At 45.8% G+C, this 26,885-nt stretch overlaps 1 protein-coding gene across 5 annotated transcripts in view; it reads left to right on the top strand.

Moving 5' to 3' along the window:
• The window catches only part of NTN1 (netrin 1), a 131,107-nt gene that overhangs the window by 14,280 nt on the left and 89,942 nt on the right, over nt 1–26,885 (top strand). For 3 of the 5 annotated variants that reach the window (XM_081848687.1, XR_014153091.1, XM_081848684.1), the window contains one exon: nt 6,540–7,630. In XM_081848687.1, the coding sequence (XP_081704813.1) occupies nt 6,595–7,630 (1,036 nt within the window). In that variant the 5' untranslated portion in view covers nt 6,540–6,594. Of the gene's footprint in view, nt 1–2,276; nt 2,550–3,252; nt 3,511–6,539; nt 7,631–26,885 lie in introns of those variants that run through there. The other 2 variants (XM_081848686.1, XM_081848685.1) reach the window with 2 other exon arrangements.

The raw sequence follows: 26,885 nt of genomic DNA, 5'->3' as shown, positions 1-26,885 counted from the left end.
AATCCCAGCCGAGATCTAAGGGTCTCCCAACACGCCCTCCCGTTTATACATACGTTACAAGCACCAAATTAGCACATGGCGAACCTTGCAAGACTGTATTATTTCCAGTTACTGCAGCTTGCACTGAACGCTCGGTCATCGGCTGACCTTATATACATTTGAGCTTTTGCATAGAGATGTAGCTGACACTGACTGTACCTTCGGCTTCACTGTTTATACCTTTCCCCCGGTCCCCATAGCCCTGTAGAAAACATGCCCTGCTCCGCCAACTGCGCATAACCCTTCGTGCCTCAGGTGCAGCAGTGGATTCCAGTACACCAACGTTTGTGTCACAATGCCTCTAATTTAGTTTGGTGGTGGCAGCGGGGGAGGCGTGGGTTTTTGTTTTTAATTATTATTGCTATAGCAGACGAACAAGGCTACCTTTCTGGCTTTTTCTTCTTCCAGAAGTCTGATATTGTAGTTTCTTTTCTGCCAGTTAAAAACACCCGTTCATCGCTATCCTTAGCCCTTTCCACCCGGAAGCAAAGCTTCGATCAGCTGGCGGATCTCAGCTTACTCTGTGTTTATGATTTTTGTGTGTGTGTCTTTCTGGAGAGAGTAGGCGCATCTCCCGTTGCAAAGGATCCTCCGTGCAGGAAACGGATGCGTGGCTAGAGCACAGGCACCAGGGTGTCCTAATCCAATCTGCCAGAGGTAGTGGACAGACCCTCGCTAAAAAAAAACCAATTTCAGTTGGTTAGCTGACCGACAGGCTGGCTTGAAGAGAAAGGACAAGGGCCGGGGGAGGATAGACTGACTAGGACTGTAAAAGGGCAGGTGCGAGTGGACCTCTTCTGCAGACTAAGGTAGCTGCATCTCAAGAGGAAAGCATTCTCCTTTTTTCTTGGTACTTGTGCATTCCTGTCTACAGGCTTTTTTGCCTTCACACAGTGCCTAGTCAACTTCATGCTCTGTGTACGTACACGAACAGAACAAATATAAATCTCAGTGCATCAGTGTATGTGCGCTCGTGAGAGTGACCAGCCGTTGTGTCAGAAGAGGATTTCTATTTTTTATTTTTTGCAGACGCTATGGGCCTCGTGGCTCCACCTTCATCCTTTCGCCACGCCCATTTAGAATCCTCTCCCACCTGTGGCCATATCACCCCCCCCCCTCTTTCGAATGAAACAGACGGGACAACCTATAAAGAAAAGTACCTCTGAGCATGTACAGAGTGCCTTCTCCTCGCCACTGTTCCCCACCCACTTAAAATGAAGAACCAGGTTTTCCTTCTAGGCCTGAGTTCGAGGATCCCAATGCAGGTTTGGGCTCCAACAAGGCAGCCCTTGCCAGCCCTGGGAAAACTCCGTTTTAAATCTCGTGCCGGGTTTGAACCTTACTACGACATTGCGGACCTTTCCTCCCCTGGGAGACTCAGTTCCTCTTCTGAGCTGCCATCCCTCCGCATTTCTACTGCAGAGGTGGAAGAGACCAGGGTTCTCGCGCCTTTCAAAGTTGCGTGGAAGCGGGGATTTCAGGGAGGGTTGGTTGTCTTGTAGCCCTTGGCAGGTGTGCTGAGGGTGACAGAACTGAGAAAGCAACGGATCAGCACTGGGAGAGGGTCACGTCTAGGCCCTGGGCTGTAGCGAGGGATCTAGGCAGGGCGGCTTCTAGCAGAGGAATCGGTGCTAGGAGTCGTCACTTTCAGATATTGCAATAAAACTTATTTCCCGGCCAACAGCGCCAGAGAAGTAATCTCTCTGGAAGCAGAGGTGAGGTGGTGGTGTCCAGCTTTCTCGGAAGAGTCTGGAGAGCGAATGGACTTTCTACGTGGGCTCTGGGAATTTGCGTGCGTGTGATGCCTATTCACCCTTTTTCTTGGCGAGTCGCTTGCGGCCTTTGAATGGGATCCCAAACAAACGGATCGCGGTGTGCGCAGTGCGTGTATTCAGTTATAACATTTCATAACACGCAGTCTGGGCGAAACTAGGCTGGCTAGCCACCGCCAAACACAACCCAATATACAAAAGTACTTCTCTACAATCACATATACGCACACAGTACGAGAAATTGGCGATGGAGCCAAGACTTCACCCTCTGTATCCAACGAGTCCGACAAACGCTCCATAAGAGCGAGTGAGGTGCTTGTGGGAAGCTAGGACTTGTTAGGAAACGACGGGATTTCGCCACACAGGTCTGCCCAAAGAACAGCGATAACACCGGAATTCCTCCCCAAGGAATTGTAATGAGCACATAATTGGGTGCACAATAAAAGGCAGCTGGATTTATTATGCAAGTAATAGACGAACAGCAGGAAGAGCTGGTAATAGATGTTCTTTAGACAGGTTGACAGGATTCGACACCCTGGAACAACCAGGGGTGTGGGTGTGTCGCTCGAAGTCGGCTTTAAACATCGGAGGAATAAAGGAAGGCAAGAAAAAACACACCGGTTGGTGGGAAGAGAAAGGAACTCTGACGATTCTCGCTGCCAAAACACTGTCGTTTTGCCTCCAGCAAGGAAGAAGGCGCTGGGTATTTTAACAACTCGCACGAGTTTGCCCCGGGAGGTGAGCAACAGATACGCTTAGTTCACTCGCAGGAGGGAAGAGGAGGGCGGCTGACGGCTTTCTGGAGCCCAGCTGGATGGCTGCGTGTTTTGTCTGGCGGAGTATTTTCGACTAAGTATTTTAGGCTGGTGGGAAGTTTGGCAGCGCAGCGCGGCCGGAGGTAGCTAAAGAGGTCCCTGTGCGTGGTATCTTTTTGGACACGGGAATTCGGGGATGTATGATTTACCAAGCGAGAAGATTTGCCCCCTCCCCCTGCCCCAGGTGGCTAACCGGCTTGGGATGCACCCAGTCCTTCCTTAGAAACTCCACCAGCAGGAGCTGAGCCCCAACAGCAGTTCGTCGGGACGAAGCCCAGGCTTTTCCCTTCCCTTCTCCCGGGCTCCTCCACGCTAGCCGGAGCGCGAGGCACTTCGGTCTCCCTTAGGGCAGCCAAGCTCGGGTTTGGCCGCGGGACAGGAGCTTCACGCGTCGCCCTCCTTCCCGGCCGCAAAGCTCGGCAGCCCGCGCTCGCTCACCCGGTTTCCCCTGCGCAACGGCTCTTGACTGCCCAGTCTCGACCCTCTGAGCTCGCGGGGAAGGAGCCACCTAGGAGGGCCCGATCCTGCAGTAGCTGGCCAACTCCCCCTCCCCCGGCTCCTCCCCCTCCGGCGCCGCCCCTTCTCCCTCCCGCCGCGCGCCCTGCCAGCCCCCCAGTGGATGTCGTCGCTTCTTCCCCCGCGCGAGCCCACGGGGTGTCACTCCTCCGGGATGACCTCAGCCTCGGCCCGAGCCGGGCGCGTCACTAGCTCCGGGCATCCACGGAGCCTGGCCGCTCGCTGGGGCCGGACGATGGGCAACGAGCGCGACCCCTGAGCCACCGAAGCCCGCTGGCTGCAGCTGCCGCCGAAGAACCAAGTCCGCCACCCGCGAAACGACTGCCCGCCCTCTAGCAGCTGCGGCTGCTGCTGCCAAACCAAGCAAGGTAGCTCGGAGGGACCCTAGGAGGGCGGCGGAGGGGAGCTTCGAGGCGGGAGGGAAGGGGGGGTGGAGGTCTCTTTAAGAGAGTCGCGGCTGCCTCAGCTCTCCGTGAAGAAGAGCCACGCCGGGGCAGAGCCCACGTCTTTGCGCGCAAAAGGTTCCTTCTTTCGCGTCGCCAGGTAGGGCCCCGAAAGACTCTTGCTTGAAACTCCAGAGAGCCACTGTGCGGAGCAGCATTTTTAGACAGATGAACTGTTGGTCGGTCTGCGTTTCTACGATCCTCGGGTGCGAGGGACGGAGTCCTGGGTGGCGCTTCCGGATAAGTTATCTCGCTTGAACCGATCAGGGAAATTCCCGCCGGAGGCTGCAGGATGCTTCCCGGAGCTGGGGAGCCTCCCGCATGCCTTGTTCCAACTTTTGTGGGCTGGACGTCGACCTCTCTCTCTCGGCCACCAGTGTGCCCAGATTCCTTCTTGCTAGGGTGTGTGTGTGTGTGTGACGCTGGAGCGAAACTCAGGCGGCATTTTCAAAGCAGCCCCAAGCTCAGTCGCCTTCTCCTAAGCAGGCGAGGGCAGCGAGTTTTCTCGAGCGAAGGAAAGAGCAATTTGCTCTCTTGGCCAATACAGTTGGAATAACTGAAAAAAGCCTCTTCCGCCTGAGCCGTTTTGGAGTCCCATCCGCCGCTTTTCGTTTCTCTCTCGTTAAGAGATATGTGCAGTACGATCCTATGCATGTTTACTCAGAAGTCAGATCCAGCGTCTTCAATGGGGCTTACTCACTAGTAGCAGCAGCATTCGCTGAATGGCTCCGTTTAAACCCTGGTAGGTCGGACGAACTGGGTTGTGGATGGGGCTGAGATGAGCCCTCTCTCTCCTCACCTTCCACTTTCCCTCGTTCATCCTCTGACAACCAGAACCACAAGCCTGGTAGTAAGCCACACCGCTTGGTTTAGTGTCGCATAGAAGCGAAGGCAATCCTAGGCACGCTCGCTTGGGCGATTCCCACTGAAAGGGCTGAACCACGCACAGGTTCAGGCTGCAGGGTTGTGATTCCAAGGCGGATATCCTCGAAAACTTTCCCGGGAATAAGAACCACTGAACGTAGTGGGATTTGCTTCTGAGTAGACTTGTTTAGGATTGCCCAGAACGCCACTTGCAATGGAAGGAAGTCCCACAAGCGATTTTCTGCTGTTGGTCCCTCGCATAGAAGGCACCACCAAGGCTCCTGTGTCCTGAACTTCATTACTGTTGCGCTAATTTACCTAAGAGAGAACCTACTGGTTCAGATGCACCAGAAATCACTGGGTCTTATTTACGCAGTAAAAAGTTCCAGACATTATGGGACTGCCCACGTGCATGAGTTTCGAAGACCTGAATAAATTGGGTCTGCCGGCTCAAATTCTCCCGCCCAATTTCCCCTAATTGCAGAACAGTTTAATGGCTGTTAAATATTCTGCCTGCATCAAAATGAGGTGCATATGTTTGCTTTAAATGGCTTTCGGGGCAAGGCCCTCCCAAGAGTGAAGGAAGGCGTTCTCTGTGGAAGAAGCGTGTGGGATGGGGACCCATATTCAGAAGGGCTAATAGCAGGTGTCTGTGAAGGTGGTCGAAGTACTAGAATGCGTTAGGAAAACTCAGTCTGAAGGCGCCCCGTCGTCCATTTAAAACGGAGTCCTACTGGTTCCGCAGAACTTCTTTCCAGACAGTGGGACTTCAGTTGAAGGTAGCTTGGGGCTCTCTCTCATCTGCTTTCTCGCTTGCCGAAACCGCCACACACCCCTCAAGCCACTGGACAGTCTGCCGTGGAAATCCGCGCACCATCCAAGCCCGTTGCGCGGGCGCCCACCTCCCGGATTGCAAGGGGGTTTGCTTGCTCGGAGTCGATGGATCCTCATCCTCATGGCTTCAGCGGAACGCCTTTCCATCTCCTCCTCCACCCTTTAGGACAGAGGATGTTGCTGGCAAGATAAAATCTGTAGCATTTTATCTTGAATCAAGTCCTCACTCTCAGGCCCCATTCGCGGTACAGTATATATTTAAAGTAGTAGCAGCAGCAGCAATGCCATTTACCTGTGAACCGTAGTTTAAAGGTGCTGAGAGATATTGGGAGACCCCAGTTCACCACGTAGAACTACAATTTACAGAGTGGTTTAACGATCAATCGGCAACTCTGAAATTGTACCCCTGCGAACAGGGTTCTCCTAACAGCTTTCCACACCCTTAACAACATACAGTTCCCAGGACTCTTGCAGGGAAGCCATGGCTATTTAAAGTGGTATAATACAGCTTTATCTGTAGCGATGTGTCTTCAGTGACACTTGGCTCATGCAGCAGAGACTTCTTCACCTTCTCTCCCGCTTAAGCACAGCTCAACGGGCCTTACTCTCGAGTCGACACTTTAGATAGTGTGCCACGTGCCACTTTTCTCTAGCGCCAGCTGTTTTTTTTCCGGACTACAATTCCCATCATCCCTGACCACTGGGCCTGCTAGCCAGGGATGATGGGAGTTGTAGTCCCAAAACAGCTGGAGCCCTCACCTTTGGGAAACGCTGGTCTAGCGCCTAGAAAAACACAGGAAAAACGCTGAAGGCTCTTTTGAGCGCCTTTATGAATACTTCGCAGGTTCCAAGGACGAAAGTTGGGACTTGATAGGAGAGCGCGAGAAACGGCCTCAACTTAAAACTCGGCTGACTCAGCCCCGCTTAACCTGAGCGGGAATCTCCCTCCGCGTGAAGAGGCGGGCGGTGCTGCTTGTCCGTCAAAAGTGGGTCAGCGGCTCGCGCGCTCGGCCTCGCAGGTTCCTCCCCGCGCGCGCGCCCTGCCCCGCCCCGCCCCGCCCCACCCACCGCTCCCCACTCCGACCGGGTCAGCTTGGAAGGCGCCCACGGCCCGCTCCGGCTCTTCCGCCCAAACTTGTTCATTGGCCAGCCCAAGCAAGCGCCAGTCTTAATTCACCCTCAGTGGCAGCACCTGTGAGGCTGACGCGCTCTCTCTCTCTCTGTCTCTCTCTCTCTCTCCACTTTCCCCGCTGCAGGTTGGCTTTCCCGCCCTTTCTCCCCCCTCCGCGCGCCCTCCCGCGGCGACCCGGCATGTCTCCGGCGGGCTGGGAGGCGCTGGTGGCTCTGGCCGCCGTGGCCGCTTGCCTGGCGGAGGGCGTGCGCGGCGGCGGCGGCGGCGGCGGCGGCCTGAGCATGTTCGCGGTGCAGACGGCTCCTCAGCCGGACCCTTGCTACGACGAGAACGGGCACCCGCGCCGCTGCATCCCGGACTTCGTCAACGCCGCCTTCGGCAAGGAGGTGAAGGTGTCGAGCACGTGCGGGCGCCCCCAGGCGCGCTACTGCGTCCTGGCCGAGAAGGGCGACGAGCGCAGCCGCACTTGCCACTTGTGCGACGCGGCCGACCCCAAGCGCGCGCGCCCGGCCGCTTACCTCACGGACCTCAACAACCCGCACAACCTGACGTGCTGGCAGTCGGAGAGCTACGTGCAGCACCCGCTCAACGTGACGCTGACGCTGGCGCTGGGCAAGAAGTTCGAGGTGACCTACGTCAGCCTCCAGTTCTGCTCGCCGCGCCCGGAGTCCATGGCCATCGCCAAGTCCATGGACTTCGGCAAGACGTGGGTGCCCTTCCAGTTCTACTCGACGCAGTGCCGCAAGATGTACAACCGGCCCAGCCGCGCCGCCATCACCAAGCAGAACGAGCAGGAGGCCATCTGCACCGACTCGCACACCGACATGAGGCCCCTGGCCGGCGGCCTCATCGCCTTCAGCACCCTCGACGGCCGGCCCTCGGCGCACGACTTCGACAACTCGCCCGTGCTGCAGGACTGGGTCACGGCCACCGACATCAAGGTGGTCTTCAGCCGCCTGCACACCTTCGGCGACGAGAACGAGGACGACTCGGAGCTGGCCCGAGACTCCTACTACTACGCCGTCTCCGACCTGCAGGTGGGCGGGCGCTGCAAGTGCAACGGCCACGCCTCCCGCTGCGTGCGCGACCGCGACGACAACCTGGGGTGCGACTGCAAGCACAACACAGCCGGGCCCGAGTGCGACCGCTGCAAGCCCTTCCACTACGACCGGCCCTGGCAGAGGGCCACCGCCCGAGAGGCCAACGAGTGCGTCGGTGAGTGAGGAGGAGGAGGAGGAGGAGGGACTCCTTGTACGGTTTCGCCTTATGAGCATCCTAATAGCCATGTACCCTCCAAAATTCTCTGATGTAGGGACGTCCTAAGGGGCATTCCGGGATCAAATCAGAAACCGGAATGCCTTCTGTAAATCTGGGGCGGTCCCTGGGAAAATAGGGACACTTGGAGGGTTCTGGTAATTGCAGCTTCTCCACAGGTGCGCAGGCAGAGAGCCAGGTGTGAAAGGGGCTCCTCGGAGTGGCGCAGCGAGAAAACTGCGAGAACGTTTGCAAAAGCTAAGCAGGAACTGGTAGGGTTTCATATTGGATGGGGGCATGGATTTATATGGGGGGGGGGGAGTGAGGCAGGACACGCACCTGTCCTCCTCCTCATCTGTCTTGATCTGCCTAACTCTGTCTAGCAGATTCAGAGTTTAAAGTTGTTTTAAATTACCACAGGTGTTAGAAAAATCTGTCACAATCTTTCTACAGTTTTGTAATTTTAGTTAAGTATTTTTTATTTATTTACTTGATTTAGGTGAGAGCAGCTGGCTATGGCTATGAATGGAGGCTACACCAAGTTGAGATTCCTGCAGTGCAGGGGGTTGGACTAGATGGCCCTTGGGGTACCTTCCATATGAGGGGCTGTGGGAGGCCAAATGATGCAAGCCTGTTCAGTGGAGTCTGTTCACATGGGGGGGGGGGCGCGCTAGTTGCCAAAATATACAGTGGTGTGTCTTGCAATAAATGCAGTTGATTCCCTCCCACCCACACTGCAATAATTGCCTGACCCATCTCAGATAGGTGGGATATGTCTGGGTTTATGCACTGGAGGCTTCGTACATGCTCAGAGGCACTCTGCTATGTTAGTTTGTTTATTGGCGATATCGCTTACATGTTGTCTGCAAACAGAACAGTTTGTTTTAGCAATGAGTTGCAAGCCTCTGGCCTGATTCTGAGCCTTAGTATTAAAACCAGATTCTGGGACTGAACCTTCTGCTGTCCTTGCAGGCAGATTAATACCCTTAGTATAATGCTAAATGGGTGAGCGATTTGTGACCTGGCTGGGAAGTCAAACATGCTCCGCATGTGCAGAAAGGCTCTCTCCTGTATTTCTTAATAGGTGGCTAAACCCTGGTTCAAGTAAAGCCACACACCATTTTAAGGCTCCTCTCCTTCCCACTCTTTCCCCCAATGTCCTGTGCACCTGTGCACAAGAGACAAAAATACATTCTGCACAAGAGACATTGTGCACAAGAGACGAAAAAATACATTGACACAGCTTTTCCCAGTGTGGAGGAAAACTTGACCTGCTGAATTTCTAACCTTCAAGACAGTTGTTAGTGGTGCAGCAGTCTTGTGCAAAAACAAGCTGAAGTCCTGAACCCTTGGAGTGTTTCGCTTTCTCCCCCACCCTTAATCCCAGGTTTTTTAAAGGGACAATTGGATTGAAGAGAAGGCACCTCGGCAGTTGCCCAGTGATGCTCTTTGCTTCGCTATTCCTGTGACCCATGGAGGAGCATGTGGGGATGAGGTCAGGGATATAAGGTGATTCTGGCAAAGCTGCAGGAAGGCAATCTTTCTCACAACGCAGTTCATCCCGTGTACTTGTTTCCTCAGCTCACTCGGCTTCAGTCCAAGTATTTCGGCTAGTTAAAATAAGCCTGGCAGGAAATTAATTTCCAAAGTTAATGGGTCCCCTTCTTCAACATAGTCTTGGTATGCTGAGGAACAAACTGGTGGAGGAAAGGCAGGGCAAACAGTAGGTTTATCTTGCGTGACCCCGGCTGGTCCCCTCACCTCACCCAGCCACAATGTCTCCCCTAAAGAAGTAGGTCAGGTCAGACCAGAGTGGGTCTTTACCTTAGAAAAGATGTGCTTGCAAGCTGGTTTCCACCAGATTCCTGTGGGTCGGGGCCGGTATAGGAAGCACAGAGCAAAGTGGCAGGAGGGACTCTCTCGCACTGTCTCCCCAAAGCGACTTTGAGAAGGGGGACAGAGTTAGAGTTTAGGGAGAGTAAAAGATTAGGGAGCTCTACTGGTTTGGTGGAAGTCCCAGCAATGGTGCACTGCTTCGGAATCCAACCCAAGGTCGAGTTTGTGCAGCCTGCTGAAGTCTTGTACTGCCTGGTCACAGGGGCCAGGCGTTGCTGTGGGACTCTTCTAATTATCTTCTCTTCTAAGTATCTCTATCTGCTCCTTCCAGTCCGAATTCTTTGATCTGTGATGGGCGGGCCTAGGCAGGCATAATATTCGGTCCTCTTTTGCTGTAGTCAGAAAAGCACAGAGGGAGGGGTGCAGTCGGAGAGACTGAGAGGAAGGTTGACTGGCCTGAAGCAATCCCTGGATAGAGGACTGGGGTGTATCGGGATTATCTTACTTGTGGTGCCAGGTGTGTGCTGCTGCTGGGGGAAATTGATAAGGTGATAAAACATCACTTTAAAATGCTCAAAGTGTTCTGGGGGAAATGAAACACTTTTTAAAACTCAACTTTATTTCTTTCTAAGCCTCATTGCTAAGCAGGTGAATTTGAAAGCAAACTTTGACTGGTTTTAATGCATTTTGTTTAGGATTACTGTTGGAAGAGGGAAGCAACTCAGGTTGCCAAGAAAGGTTTGCATGGAAGCTCTCTCCCCGGAAATGAAACTTGCTTCCAAAATCTTCAATAAGTTTACATGTAATTAAACTTCGGGTTGAATCTTTATAACTTGTACCCTGCGTCCCCATGCATAGGGGTTAGAGCTGAAACACACTAACCTGGTAACAAGCTTCTCTTGAGAAGTGACACCTTCTGAGAAAGCAAAGTTAAGGACCTGCTCTAAGGAATACTGTATCAGTTTTAGTAACAATAACTATATAAACAGAGTACTATTAAGAATATTTGTATCTATTTGGAACTAGTAACACTTTTCATTCACATACTGAAGACAGAATTATCCAGTATTTGAGCTGCAATTACCGTACCTGTAAAACAACTATCATTTATTCCTGGGAAACACGAGAAACATTTGAGTTAGGGGGCAGGTTATAGGCCATCTAGCACAAACTGCTGTTTATACATAAATACAGAGCTAGAACCCCTCCTAATACGTGTATGTGTGTCAGCTATCTTTAAAAGGAGAGCCACTATTTATTCAAAAAGGGAGAAACTGTAATTTGGATAGAGAATATTTTAAATTTTCTGAGGGTTTTTGTTTTAAAAAAATTGTGTTGGAGAAGCTTTTTCTTGTTTCTGGATTTTGTTTTCCGCAGGCTCTCACATAACTTAAGAGAATGGTAAAGGAATCATTTCTTTGCTAAATGTGTGATTGTATCCTTAACCCCCCCCCCAAAAAAACCTCAAAACCTACAAAGGAGCCTTAAGTAATTATAAAAAGTTCACAGATGGAACAGTTCAGTCATTGCCCGTGCATCAGCCATGACCCCAAATCATACAGTCCCTTTCTTTTCGATTTGTCATTGCTTTGTGCCTTGCTCAAACACTTCCCTTCCCAATTTGTCATGCTGTGGAAGGACCAAACAGGTTTCTATCATTTTTTTAAAAAAATGTTTTTATTAAAATATTTTCCGTAAGTAACAAGAGTACATTCAGTGTTTCTATTTTGGAATCGTACTGTGTTTCATACAGGCCACTTTGAGACCTTTTTTTTTTTTTTTACTCTTGTCCACTTGTCATTCACCCCTTTGAGTTTCTTAAACCACAAGGATGACTCCAAGGGATTGTGGGTGTTATTGCAAAATATTTCCAATTACTCTGTTCGCTCCCCTAGGTTTTAGTCACACTATAGCAAGGTTCTGTGCAGCATAGATTAAATCCTTGCTTCTGTAATACTGAAAAAGTAGTTGGATAATACAAAAACAAGGAGGAAGAGTTGGGCTCTGGGTTGCAGGATTGTGCAGGAGGGCTAACACTCTTCCCCCATGCCATTTTGAATTGCTCCCAGAACTTCTCTTTGCACCTCACCATATCAATTCAGATGGGGAAATGGAAAAGACAGAGTTAACCCTCTCTTCCCAAACATTGTGGCTCTAATCTGAATTTCCCCTCTTTCCCTTTTCAATAAATCTTAACTTGTCTGCTTGAGTCCTTTAACGAAGAAATGAACCTATGCTGCCAATTCTCGTATTAGACCAGTATGAAGTAAGCAGCACATAAGTGGCACACAAAACACTACCAAACTATTCTACATTCTAAATCTTATATTAATAATACAAAAATTGAGAGAACAAGGTACAAGATCTACTACAAAAGGAACTTTAAAAATTGAATCTTTCTTTTGGACACAATTTGAATGAGTTTTCTGATTGTGGCTTCTGCAGTAGATCTTGTACCTTTGTTCTCTCATTTTTTGGATTATTGATATAAGATTTAGAACGTAGAATGTTTTGGTAGTGTTTTGTGTGATGCTTATGTGCTGAGTCCTTTAACTGGTTGCTCACCCATGAATTCCAGTGCCTTTATTTCCTGTATAAGCCAATGCAGGAAAAAGTATAGGGCTTTTCCACCCTCTATGTATGACTCATTTGTCACTATTGGATCATGTTGTTTAATGGGCAGTGAGTGCTGTTTTCTTTGGCCTTTGAATGATTTGCAATTGAATAATATTGCAGAATAATATTGCTGCACAAGTGCAGTTCCATTCTATTAAATGGTACTCAGATGTGACTTTAAAGATATTTCTCATGTCTTTGTCTTGCTGTTGAACACCAGGATTGTTAACAAAACAAAATATTGTCACCATATGGCTGTTGTTTGGCTCATTGAGATTTATTCCTTTAGAAAACGGATACAGCTGAATATGTCACAACAATGTTAAATACAGACATGCATGGGCTCTTGCAAGATTATTTGTTGGATTTTTTGTTCCTGTTGAGAGACATCAGCTCCCACATTTTGGTTGAGTTCTTGTAGTGGAGTATGGTTCAGTTTGCCTTTGAGAACATACTTGTCTTGTTTTGCTAATATTACATAGCCTTTGGTTTGTGTTGTGAATAAAATTAAACGATTCAGCATTGCTATAAATTGTTCTGGAGACTTGGAAGTTGAATCTGAAGCTGAGCCAGGTCTGAGCTAGCTGATAGTATTACCAATTTCTCTTCCTTCATATTATTGATGTTTGTTTATATTATTGGTGAATGTTTTCTATTATGGTTTGCAGCCTGGCAAATTGTAATGCCTTTGGCTAGTACAACAAACTTAATGATTTATTGAATTAAACGACAGACACATTGCGTTCTTTCTACTGAGATGTTTCACAACCCGCTTGGGTTCAGAACCTGAAGGGGTAGGGAGCCTTTTTCAGCCCAAGATTACATTCCATCATGGACATTTGGGCCCCCTGATCTGAGATTCCCCACCCCTGCTGCAGACATTACACTCCATCTTACTATTACTATTTGGGGTGTGTGTATGTGTGTGTAAAGAGAATGAATGCACAGCAGTATACTATTTCCAGCTATTGCTAAAATTCTGGAGTGGAAAACTTGGTTTTTCTGTTCAGTGTTCTCAAGTACAAATTTGCTCTAGAAAAAGTCTAAAAGAGAAGGGCATTTCTGTGAAGTTATTATGTCCCTTGGTGAAATAACAAGATTTTAAATTCAGCTGCAGCTTTGAGGTACAAATGATGTACAGTGGTACCTCGGGTTACATACGTTAACCCAGAAATATTACCTTGGGTTAAGAACTTTGCTTCAGGATGAGAACAGAAATCGTGCTCCGGCGGCATGGCAGCAGCAGGAGGCCCCATTAGCAAAAGTGGTGCTTCAGGTTAAGAACGGACCTCCGGAATGAATTAAGTACTTAACTCGAGGTACCACTGTATACTTAAAAGGTATCATCTGGCATATATGTGTGTAGGCCAATGAAAATTTACTAATTTCATTCTCCATTGCAAAAAACCCCATAAATGGGATTATACAGTAGCACTATCTATATAATCTAAAGCAACACACATGGAGCTCCATGCAATCTTCATAAACTTCCCATCTGTATCTCATGCATGCAAACAAAAAATTGTTCCTACAGAGTTCAGGCTGGGGAGGTCTCTTGAAGAATATTTCCAAGGGGCGGAGAAACTTGTTTTCCAGAATGAGATGCAAAGTTTGCTGATGTTTTAATCCACTCCTGATGAAGAATGTCCTACTTGGGTGTTTTATTGCTGAAAACACTTAAAATACTTACTTGCAAGGCAAATGCTTGCAGTGCTTCTCAAGTCTGTGGTTGGGCTCAAGTTTAGGAAAACTAATTCAGCGGTCACAGCCAGAGGCAATAAGCATCTGTAATTTAAAACCACAGCAAGTCAGGGTTGTGAAAACCAGCCCCTTGGTACTACGTTGTATTAGCTCTACCTATGAGATCACTTGATGGTAATGAAGCAAAACACACATATTGAGCATTTCCCTGAGCTATCAGAGCTTTGAGGCCCAGAAGATACATTCAACACAAGGTTATTTAAGGTTTAATGCTCCTGAGTGTGCAAGTACTGTACAAAATAAATAAAAGATTTTTTTCGGGATAGTCATCTGATTGATCACAGAAGGGATTTATGAAGAGAATTTTTTTCTGGCTCTTTTTAAAAAATCATTTAACTTTAATTCATTATGATTTGGAATCACTCGTAATGATCTGTCTGAACATATCTTTGCAACTCTTTGGCACTGGAGCTCAGAGAGTTTGAACAGAAAACACAGTAAATGCCCCAAACTACTGAGAATAATGAACTGCAGCAGCAGTTCAAAGTTCAGCATAAAAAATATACAACACCAATTTAAAAATCCTGGGCAAATAAAAAAGTTTTCAACTGATGCTGAAAAGCTAATAAAAATGGTGCCAGGCAAATCTGTCTGGCAAGGGAGTTCTTGGGACATCCTCCAGTTTGTCAATACTGGGATATGACAGAATCTTGGGAACTGGTTGCTACAGAGAGATCTAATGATAATTTTTAGCATGCAAGTTGTGTACAGACTTTATTGCCTTTAGTGCCTTGTTAGGGCTGCAGTTTGTTTTCACATTTGAGAACCCTATTTTGGGGGGGGGGGTGCGGTGGGGGGAGGTACAGCTTTTGTTTAAGTTACTTTAATTTTGTGTTCTGCTTATCCTGTGACATCTCAAAGATTTTGCTTCCCCCGGTGCTTAGAGTACCAGCATCTGAGGGGCCAACCCTGGATGAGATCTTCACGTCTCGCAGCTTGAAGAAGTCACACAATATCTTGAGAGATCCCACCCATCCTGCTCACAACCTCTTTGAACTGTTGCCTTCGGGCAGAAGATACAGGACAATGAAAACACGAACCACACGCCTTCTGAATAGTTTCTATCCAAGAGCTCTGATTGCACTAAATAATGATCTCAGGGCCAGTTGTAAGAAATAGCAAGCAGTGAGTAGTAAGGAATGAGATAGGTTTTAGGTTATGCTATGCTTTTAATAGGTTGTGTTATATTCTGGATTATGTATGTTTTAATAGATTATGTCTGAATAGGATGAGAGTGTTGGAGATACGTGCAAATGTGTATGTGAATCCGGTCTTGGGTGTTTGATTTTCGTTGTTGTGTATACTGTGTATATACGGACAATGACAATAAATTTATCTAATCTAATCTAATCTAATCTAATCTAATCTAACAGGGTCACATTATTAGTGATAGGGTCTTGGTGGGAAAGGGCATTTTCAGTCCCTTGTGGGAAGTCCTTAAGTACCCTTAAAATGTGCAAACACTCTAGAGCTGTAATTTATCTCCTTTAGCCTGTAGCAGCTGCAGGAGGGGCACTGCTGGGATTCTCATTAACACTTTTGGGAAAGTGGGAGATGCAAGCAATAGCACTGCCTTCCAGCCCAGTCAGCCTTGGCATCCTTGCGGTGAGACAACATAGAGGGGTTATTTCCTAATATGCCCACCACATTATTATTTTTAAAATGTAAACAATGCCATTCTCTCATTTCATTAGTTTTAAACTTCATGAAAACTTCTGCTTTTTTTGCAATGAGCATGGCACAGATCTAGGAGCTGATAACTGAACCTACCCACTTATTTCACATCCAGATTTGACGTAGATCAGGGTGGCATTTAAAAACTACGGGTAATTCATGTTTACATTTGGGATTATTCACATCTCAGTGACTGAAGAAGGCCAAAGCCGCCACCCCCCCCCCCAATTTGGCTTTAATATCTGTCGTTAGTCACTGTAACAAGTATACCGGTTTTAATGATTATCTGTATCCTCCTGGGATTCAGAACAAACTTGTTGAAGTGCTATTTGATGCTTTAAAAGTATTCTATATTAATAAATATTGTGTGTGGGTATTACTGTCTCTAGGCAAGTAATGGTGTTTGCTAAACTCCATAGCAAGAGAGCCTGATGCTGATGTGAGATCGGCAACCATTTTTATTATTTGAATTTTTTTTTGATGTTTGATTTTGTTAATTGTATTTGCCAGAGTCCATGAAAATGCAACCAAAGCACTTAAAATGCAGCCTCGTTTTAGTGGTAGCCTATAGATCTAAGCCATAAGGGGAGAAAACATCAAATATTCACCGGGGCCAACTATCCATGCTGGTCCTACATGGGCCAGCAAAAAGAGCCAAGGGAAAATTTATATACAAATCCCTTATAAGGGGTTCCATCAAAAATAAATAAATGGGGGGGGGGTTAGACAGAGTCCAGCCCAAAGGCCAAGCGGAACAGCTCCGTCTTGCAGGCCCATTCCTGCAGGGGATTTACTCTAAGACCCCTATTACTCAGCGTCTATGTCCATGCACAATGAATGAAGTAGAGGACTTCATACATTTCTTTTTCTACTGCCCTATTTATGAGCTAATAAGAACTAAGCTCCTCCTCTTGATCCCGTCCACCATCACATCCAAGAAAGACTGTTTGAAATCGCTTCTTGTGGACGCAAATCCCCAAGTTACACGTGGGGTGGCAATCTTTATAGTGCAGGCCTTGAAACTCAGGGCTACTCTGACGGGGTAGTGTGTCCTAGACCTGGACCTGTCTTAATTCTTTTATTACCTTTTTAACCTAATGTCCCGAGCCTATTTTGGGGCCATTATATGCTTTATATACATTCGCAGTAATATCGCTTTGAATTTTGTTTGGTTGTTTGTCTCTAGCATTTTTATTTATTTATTTATTTATTTATTTATTTATTTATTTATTTATTTATTTATTTATTTATTTATTTATTTATTATCCTGCTATGGCTGTATGCTAATGCAATAAAGGTTTGATTGATTGCAGGCCCTGCAGAAAGATGTCAAATCCCGCAGGGCCCTAATCTCCTGTGGTAGGGCATTCCACCAGGCTGGGGCCAGAGCTGAAAAGGCCCTGGCCCTGGTTGAAGCCAATCTAACCTCCTTGAGGCTCGGCACTTCCAAAGTGTTTTTATTTATGGACCTTAAGGTCCTCCGCGGGGGCATACCAGGAGAGGCGTTCCCATAGGTACGAGGGTCCTACGCCGCATAGGGCTTTAAAGGTCAAAACCAGCACCTTAAACATGACACTGTACTCCACCAGGAGCCAGTGCAGCTGGTAAAGCACTGGATGAATGTGATCCCGCGGCAAGGACCCCGTAAGGAGTCTCGCCACGGCATTCTGCACCTGCTGGAGTTTCTGGGTCAGCTTCAGTAGCCCTCTCCACCATGAATTTGTCTAATCCTCTTTAAAGCCACCCCACTCCTGTGGGAGTGAGTTCCATAGTTTAATAGTTCATCGTGTGAAGGAGTACTTTCTTTATCCATCTTGAATCATCCAACACTCAGCTTCATTGCATGTCCATGAGTTCTAGTGTTGTGAGAGAGGGAGAAAACTTCTCAGTCCCCTTTCTCCATGCCCTGCATAATGTTATCAACTTCTATCATATCACCTCTCACTCGCCTTTTCTCTAAACTAAAAAGTCCCAAATGTTGTAACCTTTCTTCACAGGGGAGTTGCACCATCCACTTGAGCATTTTGGTTGCCTCCCCTTTCTGTTTTCCAGATGTATAATGTCTTCTTTGAGGTGAGGTGACCAGAACTGTACAGAGTATTCCAAATGCGATCACACAAAAGATTTGTATAATGGCCTTATGATACTGGAAGTTTTATTTTCAGTTCCTTTCCTAATGATCCCTAGCATGCAATTTGCCTTTTTCTTTGGCTACCATACACTGGGTGGACATCTTCATTGAACTATCTACTCTGACCCCAAGTTCTCATTTTCTGGCCCCATGAGTGTATTCATGAAATTAACATGTTTTGCCCCAACACTTTTACAAATGAATTGCATTTGTAGTCACAAGGGAAAACAAACTATAAACAAAACACAAAACAATGTTGTCAAGATGAGCTCTTTTATGCTTTGATTCTCTCAAGCTCTAGAGAACAAGCTCTATTGATTTCAGTGGAAATGTCTTTATAAATAAGTGTATTCAGCATTATACCTTTGGTTGCCATAGTTCAACAGAAAGCATACACAGTTAGAACTTAAGCTTTTGTTTCCCTTGGTCATATAGCAAACAACACTCGCCCTTTCCTTCTGCATGAAACAAACTTTATTCCAATTAGGTATCATTCCACCTATTGCTACCAATGAAAAGCCATACCCTCATCCACAGGGGAAAACAACCTTTGCTGTTTCAGGTATCGCTAATGACTGTATGGATCATGGCATTATTTTATTCAGTCAAAAGCATTTCCATTGCACTGGGGATTGAATGAAGGCTTGCAACTCAGTCTTATGCACGTTTATTCTGGGGAATGGTCAGTGACTAAGTGGTAGAGCACCTGCTTTGCATGCATATGTTCCCAGGTTAAATCCCCAGAAGTTTTATGTCAGCAGATGGCCAAGAACGAAACCTTTTAATGCATGGATAGGGAACCTGTGCCTCGTCAAATGTCCACCATCCCTAATCATTGGCCATGCTGGTTGCAGCTGATGGAAGTCAAAGTCCAATAGCATCTGGAGGCCCACAAGTTCCCTGTCCCACTTTAAATCTTCCCTATATACCCCTCCAACTGCTTTTTTACTCATGGGACAATTTTCCTATAAAATATATGGGTAGTTTGGTCAACCTTGCGCATCATTCTTGGGGCTGGCCAAGCCTAGCAGCAGTCCCTTGCTAAGAGCAAAGTTGCTTCTCACCCTATCCAAAGAGCAGAGGTAGTCATTGTGGACTCCGACTCCAATCATCCTTAGCCAGGATGACCAATGACCAGGGGTGATGAGAGTTGTAGTCCAACAACATCTGGAGAGCACCACATTGACTACCCCTGCCAAACAGCTTTTGGCCTCTTCTGTTTTTTGTTATATCCATCGGTTGTTTACTCTCTGTTTCCCGCTGTAGGATAATAGATAGTAGTGTCAGTTCTGTATAATGTTTGAGATTGCATCATTAAATAAAAATGGTTTTGCTTCAAAGGACATTGCAGAAATAAGCTTGAAACGCTGCCTGGAAGGGCAAGGGGCATTCCAAAATCCAGTAAACCAGTCACTGCCGTACCAGTCTTATGGCAGTTATTGCTTTGCTAAATTTTAGAATGCCCTTTGCCCTTTCTGGTACAAGCTTTTCCTTTTGCAAATTGTCAGAACAGCCTTCTTTCATGTACGGTAGAAGCTTCTCCCCCAAGGAAAATTGCAGGCATGAGGACCCTGATGCAGGCTGGGACTTTAGGAAAGAGCAGAAGGTTAAAGACAGAGAGACAGAGACAGTGACAGCGCCAGGGTTCCAATCCAGATCAGGCTCACTACACTGGAAGTTTATGAAAGAAAAAGCTTGCACTCAAAGACAAACCATGTTATTAACGTCATATGTGGTTTGGTCCACAGTGAGTGAGCTCCAGAAGAAGAAGGAATTCCTAGGAGCCAAAGCCAGCACATTCTGCAGTGAGCGCTTAGTGTTTAATCAGAGATGATGATCAAGACAGGAAATATTATAAGAACTTTTTCTAAGATGAAAGGAAAAATTATTACTGTAGCTATCATGATTATTCTGCTGAGCATCCGCCTAGTTCTTTGAACACAGAGCAAGTTTCCTGCCCTAAATTACTGGCAGTCTCGAGTTAATTTTTATATGAACATTGAGGACAAATCAAAAGTTATCACTGAGAATTTCCAGAGGAGTAGTTGTATTGCTGCAAAAGCAACACAGAGTCTTGTGTTATTTTAAATACTGTCATACATTTTATTATAGTATAAACTCTTAAGGATTAGTATCATCCACCTCATCCAGTGCATTCATTCTCATACTCTCTCCCTCCCTCCCAGTGGGTGTAAAATAGGGGAAGTGTATAAAGGGTAGAGTGGGACACGAGTGGTGCTGTGGGTTAAACCACAGAGCCTAGGGCTTGCCGATCAGAAGGCTGGTGGCTCAAATCCCCACGACAGGGTGAGCTCCCATTGCTCGGTCCCCGCTCCTGCCAACCTAGCAGTTTGAAAGCACGTCAAAGTGCAAGTAGATAAATAGGTACCGCTCCGGCGGGAAGGTAAATGACATTTCTGTGCGCCGCTCTGGTTCGCCAGAAGCGGCTTAGTCATGCTGGCCACATGACCTGGAAGCTGTACGCTGGCTCCCTCGGCCAATAAAGCGAGATGAGCGCTGCAACCCCAGAGTCGTCCGCGACTGGACCTAATGGTCAGGGGTCCCTTTACTTTTACCTTTGAAGTGTAGAGTAAATGCCACTGGAGTGAAAAAGTACTATCTATCAGAATTCATTTGCATATTTATGTTGCATTTAACTACAGCCCCAATCTGCATGGTGCTATTTCATAGGGTTTGTACTGACTTTGTATCTGGCAGTCTCTTGTAACTGCTCCTGAATTCTAAGTGAATGCCTTGCTTACACAATAGTGGGGCTATTCTATGGTGCCTGTGCACATGAAAAGAAGCTGCCTTTAAAATAGTGTGAGTTTCCCACAGGAAGTTGTGCCGTTTCCTTAAAACTTGTTGTGTATCACGCCTGGGGCCTGCCAGTACTAGAATCCCAGACCCTTGGGAAAAGCAGTGGCTTCTGGTCCACCCCAAATAGCATCCTTAGACATTTAGAACCCATAGAACAGCTGCAGAGCTTTTGCCTCCCTCCTTTGCGGTTACAGCCATCAGGTTGTTTACTCTCTCTTTCCTCCTTAAGGATAGTAGAGTCAGTTCTGGCTAATGTTTGAGATTGCATCACGGGGAAAAAATTGCTTCGCTTCAAAGGAAAAGTGGGGAGGAGTTTAGAAGCATTTCTGGCAAGCTTGAGGATGGATGTGTAGATATTGAAAGCGGGTTGGCAGCAGGCTTTGCACTTTGCACAATCGAGTCCTGACTGTGTGAAGTCAAATACAAACAGTGGCTTGTGTTTGCACATAAGAGCTTTGTGGATCAGTATCCCAGGCCCTATACTTTACATCATTGGATCTGAGAGCAGAGGTTTGCTGGTGTGAGTTTGGCTAGAGTGGGGCGAGTGGTGAGGTGGGGGGGGGAGGCTCTGCTGAGCATTTTGAAATGAATTGAACTGTGCAAACATTCTGCTGAAAAGCTCTCAGGGTGATGCTTTGGAACAGATACCCAGCCCCTTGCTGAAATTTAAATAGCAACTTTCACGCTGGAGCAAGCTGAACAAAAGAGGACAAATAAAATAGACCCGAATGGGGTTTTGTTTGTTTGTTTTTGTAGCTTAGCTAATATTTCAGCAATTGTTCTGGTCAGGAATGTGAGGAGTTCCCTTCAGAATTAATTTGAGTGAAACATGAGAAGGCTCAGTGTTGGGTAAATGCCACCCCTATTCTCTCCCTAACTCCCACCCCCAAATCTCGATGCATCAAAATCTTAGGCTGTGAAATCGTAAGTCACAGTTGTTCCTTGCTACATTTCCGAAATGTTGGCATTTGGATAGTCATAAGTCAAGGGCAACCCAGCACCTGCACATCCATAAAAAGGAAACCAAAATATTTGACAAAAATTGGATTTAATCTGATTAAATATTGTAGTTGCTTAATCAACTATCTTTAACCAGTCTATCATTCAGTTAAATTAAATGTAAATATATTGACATATTTCTAGACCCTCAGTATTGGTTGTCTTTATGAGTTATTGAAGGAATAATGAGTTAATAAAAAAAAAGCTACCACTCATTATTAAAATGAAACATAGTATTTTATATTTCTTTTTCATTCAATATTAAACTTATTAAAACAATCCCAAATACAAACAAGATTGCCTTAACTTTGCAGCCTCAGTAATTAAACTTGGTACTTATTAGTTAATCTAGTGAAGCTTTAGTCAATTAACTTGAATAGAATTTGCAACATTATTTTTTAAAATTTATATTTAGCATCAGGCAAACTTGTCAGGTGGTACAGATAATTACAGTGGAACTGAAATCACTGGGATCATGGTTTGTTTTGCCTCTAACACTCCAGGACCTGCAACCAAGGTTTGTTCTTGGCTTACTAATCATGGTTTGTTGGAGCAAATAAAGCTGCAATCTCTGTATCAGACAAACATGAAGGCAGAGGGCATGGTTTATTTTCTCTGTGTGCAGAGGCGGATTTAGGGGAGCATGACTGGTTTGGTTGCCCTGGACATGGAGCTTTGAGGGTGCCATAGGGGGCTCCACAACTATTATGCAGAATGGGAGGCGGGAGTGGTGGTGGTGAATTTCAGTGTTGCAGAGGTGCCACTGAAATTTGACACCCCAAGGTCTGCCACTGTTTGTGTGCTGGTTTGTAAGAGGGACACAGCCCTGAAAAGTGTGTTCACAATAAACCAGTAAGTATGAACTGGTCTGCCTTTCAGGTGTATTCAGACCATTCTTCAATAAGAATATACAGTCATACCTCGGAAGTCAAACAGAATCCGTTCTGGAAGTCCATTCGACTTCTGAAATGTTCAAGAACCAAAACACGCTTTTGGATTGGCTGCAGCAAGCTCCTGCAGCCAATTGGAAGCCACAGAAGCCCTGTCGGACGTTTGGCTTCCCAAGAACATTTGAAAACTGGAACACTCACTTCTGGTTTTTGATTGCTCAGGAGCCAGAACGTTCGACTCCCAAGGCATTTGGGAGCCGAGGTACGACTGTAGTGCAATAGGTGAGGAAGCATCTGGTCAGGTTTGGCCCAACCATGATAGCTACAGTATGCAAGGAATTGTAAATAATTCATTACCACGACAGAAGGAAACAAGGACCTTTTCTTCTGACTCATATTTTTGTGATCAAGCTTTAAAACAAGTTTTCCAAACAATTACACATCAGTAGATACCTTCACATTGACTGACATGCTGTGGTATTAATAATAAAAGCTAAACAGGATCCAAAAATTCAAGTAAGGGTTCTTTCTAAATAGCTTCCTTTGTGCCAGAAGCCAATGGCTCAGACCTTCAACTGAGTAGCAGAGCGGTTGTCAGTTTAACACTGGTAGAAGGGTTCCTTCATGTTAGAGCAGTGTGTCTGAATGTGAGAGAGGATGTGCATCCCCTAATACAGCTCTAATAACTGCTTGTTTAGTGGATAATTGCAGAGTTGACCAATTAGGCATATACTGTCCTATTAAAGTGCTGGAAACAGTACAAGAAGAGAGCAAGGCTTGCAGTGTGAACTGAGCTTCTGAAACCTGCACAATATCCAGCTTCAGGGTTCTAATCCTTGGGTGCTGTACCAAGTCTGGAAAATTTAAGGCACATTAATGCTGGAGGACGGAAGTCTATAGTAAAAAGTAATAACTGCAGGGAAGCACACACACAAAAATGATTTTTTTTCCTGCTAAATGTTAAAGTTGAAACATTCATGTGCTGCAAGCTCCTCAAAAGAAAATAAGGCTTGTTTCAATACAGCACCTCAAGGACTGGTTCAATAGTTTTAGCAGGGCTGAAAGAATTGTAACTGCAGTCATGCAAAAGAAAATGAAATGCTTTAGGTTTTGCGACAACATATTTGCTTTGATTTAATGTTGGATATACACTACACTCTGAATGGAGGGCAAAACATAGACCAATGTATGATGGATTTTAAAACTGTTGGCACAACTTTTGGGAGCTGTCCGAATTATTTATTTGAAATCACAGCACATAGCAGAAGGTCAGACAGATGTAAGATCCAGATTACTGTAAGAGCAATTTAACTCCGCAGCATGCACTGGATGTAAGCGTAGAAGAAATAGCAGCCACAATGCAGTTGAGAAATGTGTACAGCAAGGGAGAAAAAGTTCAACGGCAAAGCCTTGTTTACTCTGACAGAAACAGGTGAAAACCCATGGGTGTACTGAATTCTTCAGCTTTGGAAGATGTATGAAATATGGATCTTGTCATAGATGTTCACAAAACAATGAATTTCAAAACTGGCACAAGGAAACAAAGCTCATGCAATTGTAAGTAAAACATTGCAATGAGAACAACTTCAAAATTCAAGATTCAAATACCAGATTACTCTCATACTCCTGGAGGTGGGAGTAGGGAAGGAAATGCAGGTGTTTAAATTTCATCGAAATTTCACATATAAAGTCAAGACAGCTCAGTTGAAATTTCAGGTAGCAGTATACTTTGCCTAAGGGCTATGATTAATAATAACTTGCAAAATGAGTTTGCAAAAGGAAAGTTTCCTGCCCTCTGCACAAGCCTGTGTACCTCATCCTATAGTATTCAGTAGGGACTCTGAAAAGACTTTGCAGGGGGTGCAGGCAGCTACAATGGAGGAGGAGGGGATGGGAAACTTTTCATCTGCAAACTTCTTTTCATTCACTTATCTTGGGATCCAAGTATATGCTGGCAACAGAGTTTGGTGGCACAAGATTCCACCAATTCACCCAAGAATAAAGTTTCTATGGAAAGAAGCCACAAACCATTAGGTGCAATTTGGATGAAACTTGAGTCAAATATTATTTACAACACTACTGAAACACTAGCTGCTACAGAGCAAGCAAAGGGTTGATAATCTCTGATTCTCTATCCAGGGCAGACACTTCCCCACCCCCATTTATTCTGTAGGGATAGCAAGATGGCCTGATTAAGTGACCATAATACAGAATTGTTTGGTACAGTATATACCAAAGGCATTGTCTGGTATAGTATCAGGTCTAAACATGGGTTCATGGCTTATCTTGCTCTAGACAAGCCATGGGCCTCTAGCCAAGGTATGTTCTATGGTTTACCACCTAAACTTTTAGATTTTCTTTAGGTATCAATGCAACATATGAACAATGAACATTATACCTGAATGTTCAGCATATTAGAAATTTCTCGGATAGGTGATGGATGGCGAACCCTCAGCCCTCCATATATTACTCTTCTTCTCCCACCATCCTGGCCATTGGCCATACTTGCTGGGGCTGATGGAAGTTGTAGTTCAACAACATATGGAGGGTCAAAGGATTCCACCCCTGTGGTAGACACTGGCCCATATTAAAATCCTCTTTCTGTGTTTGGCAATCCAGAATTTACTCTATTCTCTCACATTAGATTTGAATACAAAAAAATTGCAGCAATGACCAAAAGGTAGATTATGGTCTACTGGTAGATCTCATAGATAGGGTCGATCGTCAATTGTTTAACAACAGCAGAAATTTTGTTTCCAAATTAGGCTGCTGAAACAAATGAGAGTGAGAGGAAACTAGGCATAGATTTTTGTATGAAAGGAATGTGACCTCAGTTCTGATGCTAAAAACAAATTCCTGGACTAAGGTGCAGTCAGAGATGACTTGTTCCTTAATTCTTTGGCCCCAGATGGTAGCCCTAGGCATCCTAGGAAAAAACAAAGTAGGTCTCTCAGGCTTGAAGTCTACCCGTTGCTGTACTAATGCATATGGATGTGTGCATTTCTTAAGGCAGGAAATGCAACATGTTTTCCCCTCCATGTTAGGAAGATAATGGGGAGGGGGATACGCATGTGCAGATATTTGTGTGTTGCAAAATATTCACCATGGCTAATTTTAGATACGCCAAAACATTATTTTCACAAAACTCTGCTTTGGGAGGGAATGAGAAACACAGTGAGTTATTTGTTGCCTGCTGCTAGTTGATCTTGTGTATTTAAGAATGTTTTAATTCTGTATATGGCTATAATACATATGGTTATTGTTTTATTTGCATTGTGGGGCGGTTTTTCTTTATTCTCGTATTCCTGTCCTGGGACCAATTGGTGAAAGGCAGGTTACAAATGCTATGAATAAACAAACACATTTCTCCAAGTGGAAAGTGGAAATAAAAACCCCTCATTCCTGGCAGGAATGTTGGAAACCCACTTTTGCACTGTTGTAAATGAATAGTTTCTGTGTGCAGGCTACATGGCACAAGACCATCTCTGCTTGAAAGTGGATGGGTATTGCTTTTCCCATCTCAGAGGTAGTCTTGGACAAATGCATTTAACTTCCTACCCTTCAGAATTTCAAACATTTTCCAAAAAAACTGCTAACAACCAGCATGGTTGGAATTGTTTGTTTTACAATCCCAGCACGCTGTGTCTGTCACGAGGAGTTTTGCTCATTATATACAAAAGCATAGAGGGGTGGTAGGTGGAACTGTATGTTTTCCAGAAGAAGTGGACAATACAACTTGTATGAATGAATGGCTGTTAGTGCCCCTGGAGCGGACAATGGGGGGAAAACTGCCGGCACAAAACGAACAGGCTTCCAGGCTTCTCAGCGGCTGAGCCATTCTCCTGAGAGTTTAATTTTTTGGGAAGCTTTAACATCACAAGCTTACCCAGCACAGAAAGAAAGAAAGGTCAGCTAATCCCTCAGAACATCTGAATGAATTCAGGCCCAGAAGTGAGATTACGCAGATGGGATGAGGAGGACGGAAAAGCTGCGTGGATACAGGGACCCTTCCCATAGCCAGACATGCTTTCTAAAGAAATTGAGCTTTTATTTAAATTTTCTTTCCCTGGGAAGAGGAGGAGGGGGTGGATGGCTAGATGCATTGAGGGAGATAAGGGCCCAAACCATGCTCTCTCTCTCTCTCTCTCTCTCTCTCTCTCTCTCTCTCTCTCTCCTGCTACCACCAAGAAGCTCAGACTTTCAAACACTGACCCTCTCAAGGCTGTATGAAACCCAGCTTCTCAGGTGAACATGGGGATCAGCCAGGAGGAGCAGCAGGAGAAAGGCAGAATTGCAAGTAAGACTCCTATATGTGAGATATATAGTTTTAGGGTAGCATATATGAATTCTGTTTTCAAATTTGTAATTCTCATGCCTGTTTTGAATCAAATCATTGGTTTCTTATGGGCTATATAGCACAGTCATAGAAGTAACAGGACAGAAATAAGGCTAGCAAGTTTTAAATCAAGCTAAATATTTTTGTTTTAGT

Source organism: Podarcis erhardii, assembly GCF_964252035.2.
Source record: "Podarcis erhardii genome assembly, chromosome: 2".
Lineage (NCBI taxonomy): Eukaryota > Metazoa > Chordata > Lepidosauria > Squamata > Lacertidae > Podarcis > Podarcis erhardii.
Note: the sequence above shows the minus strand (reverse complement) of the source record. Positions and strands in the feature narration are given on the sequence as shown.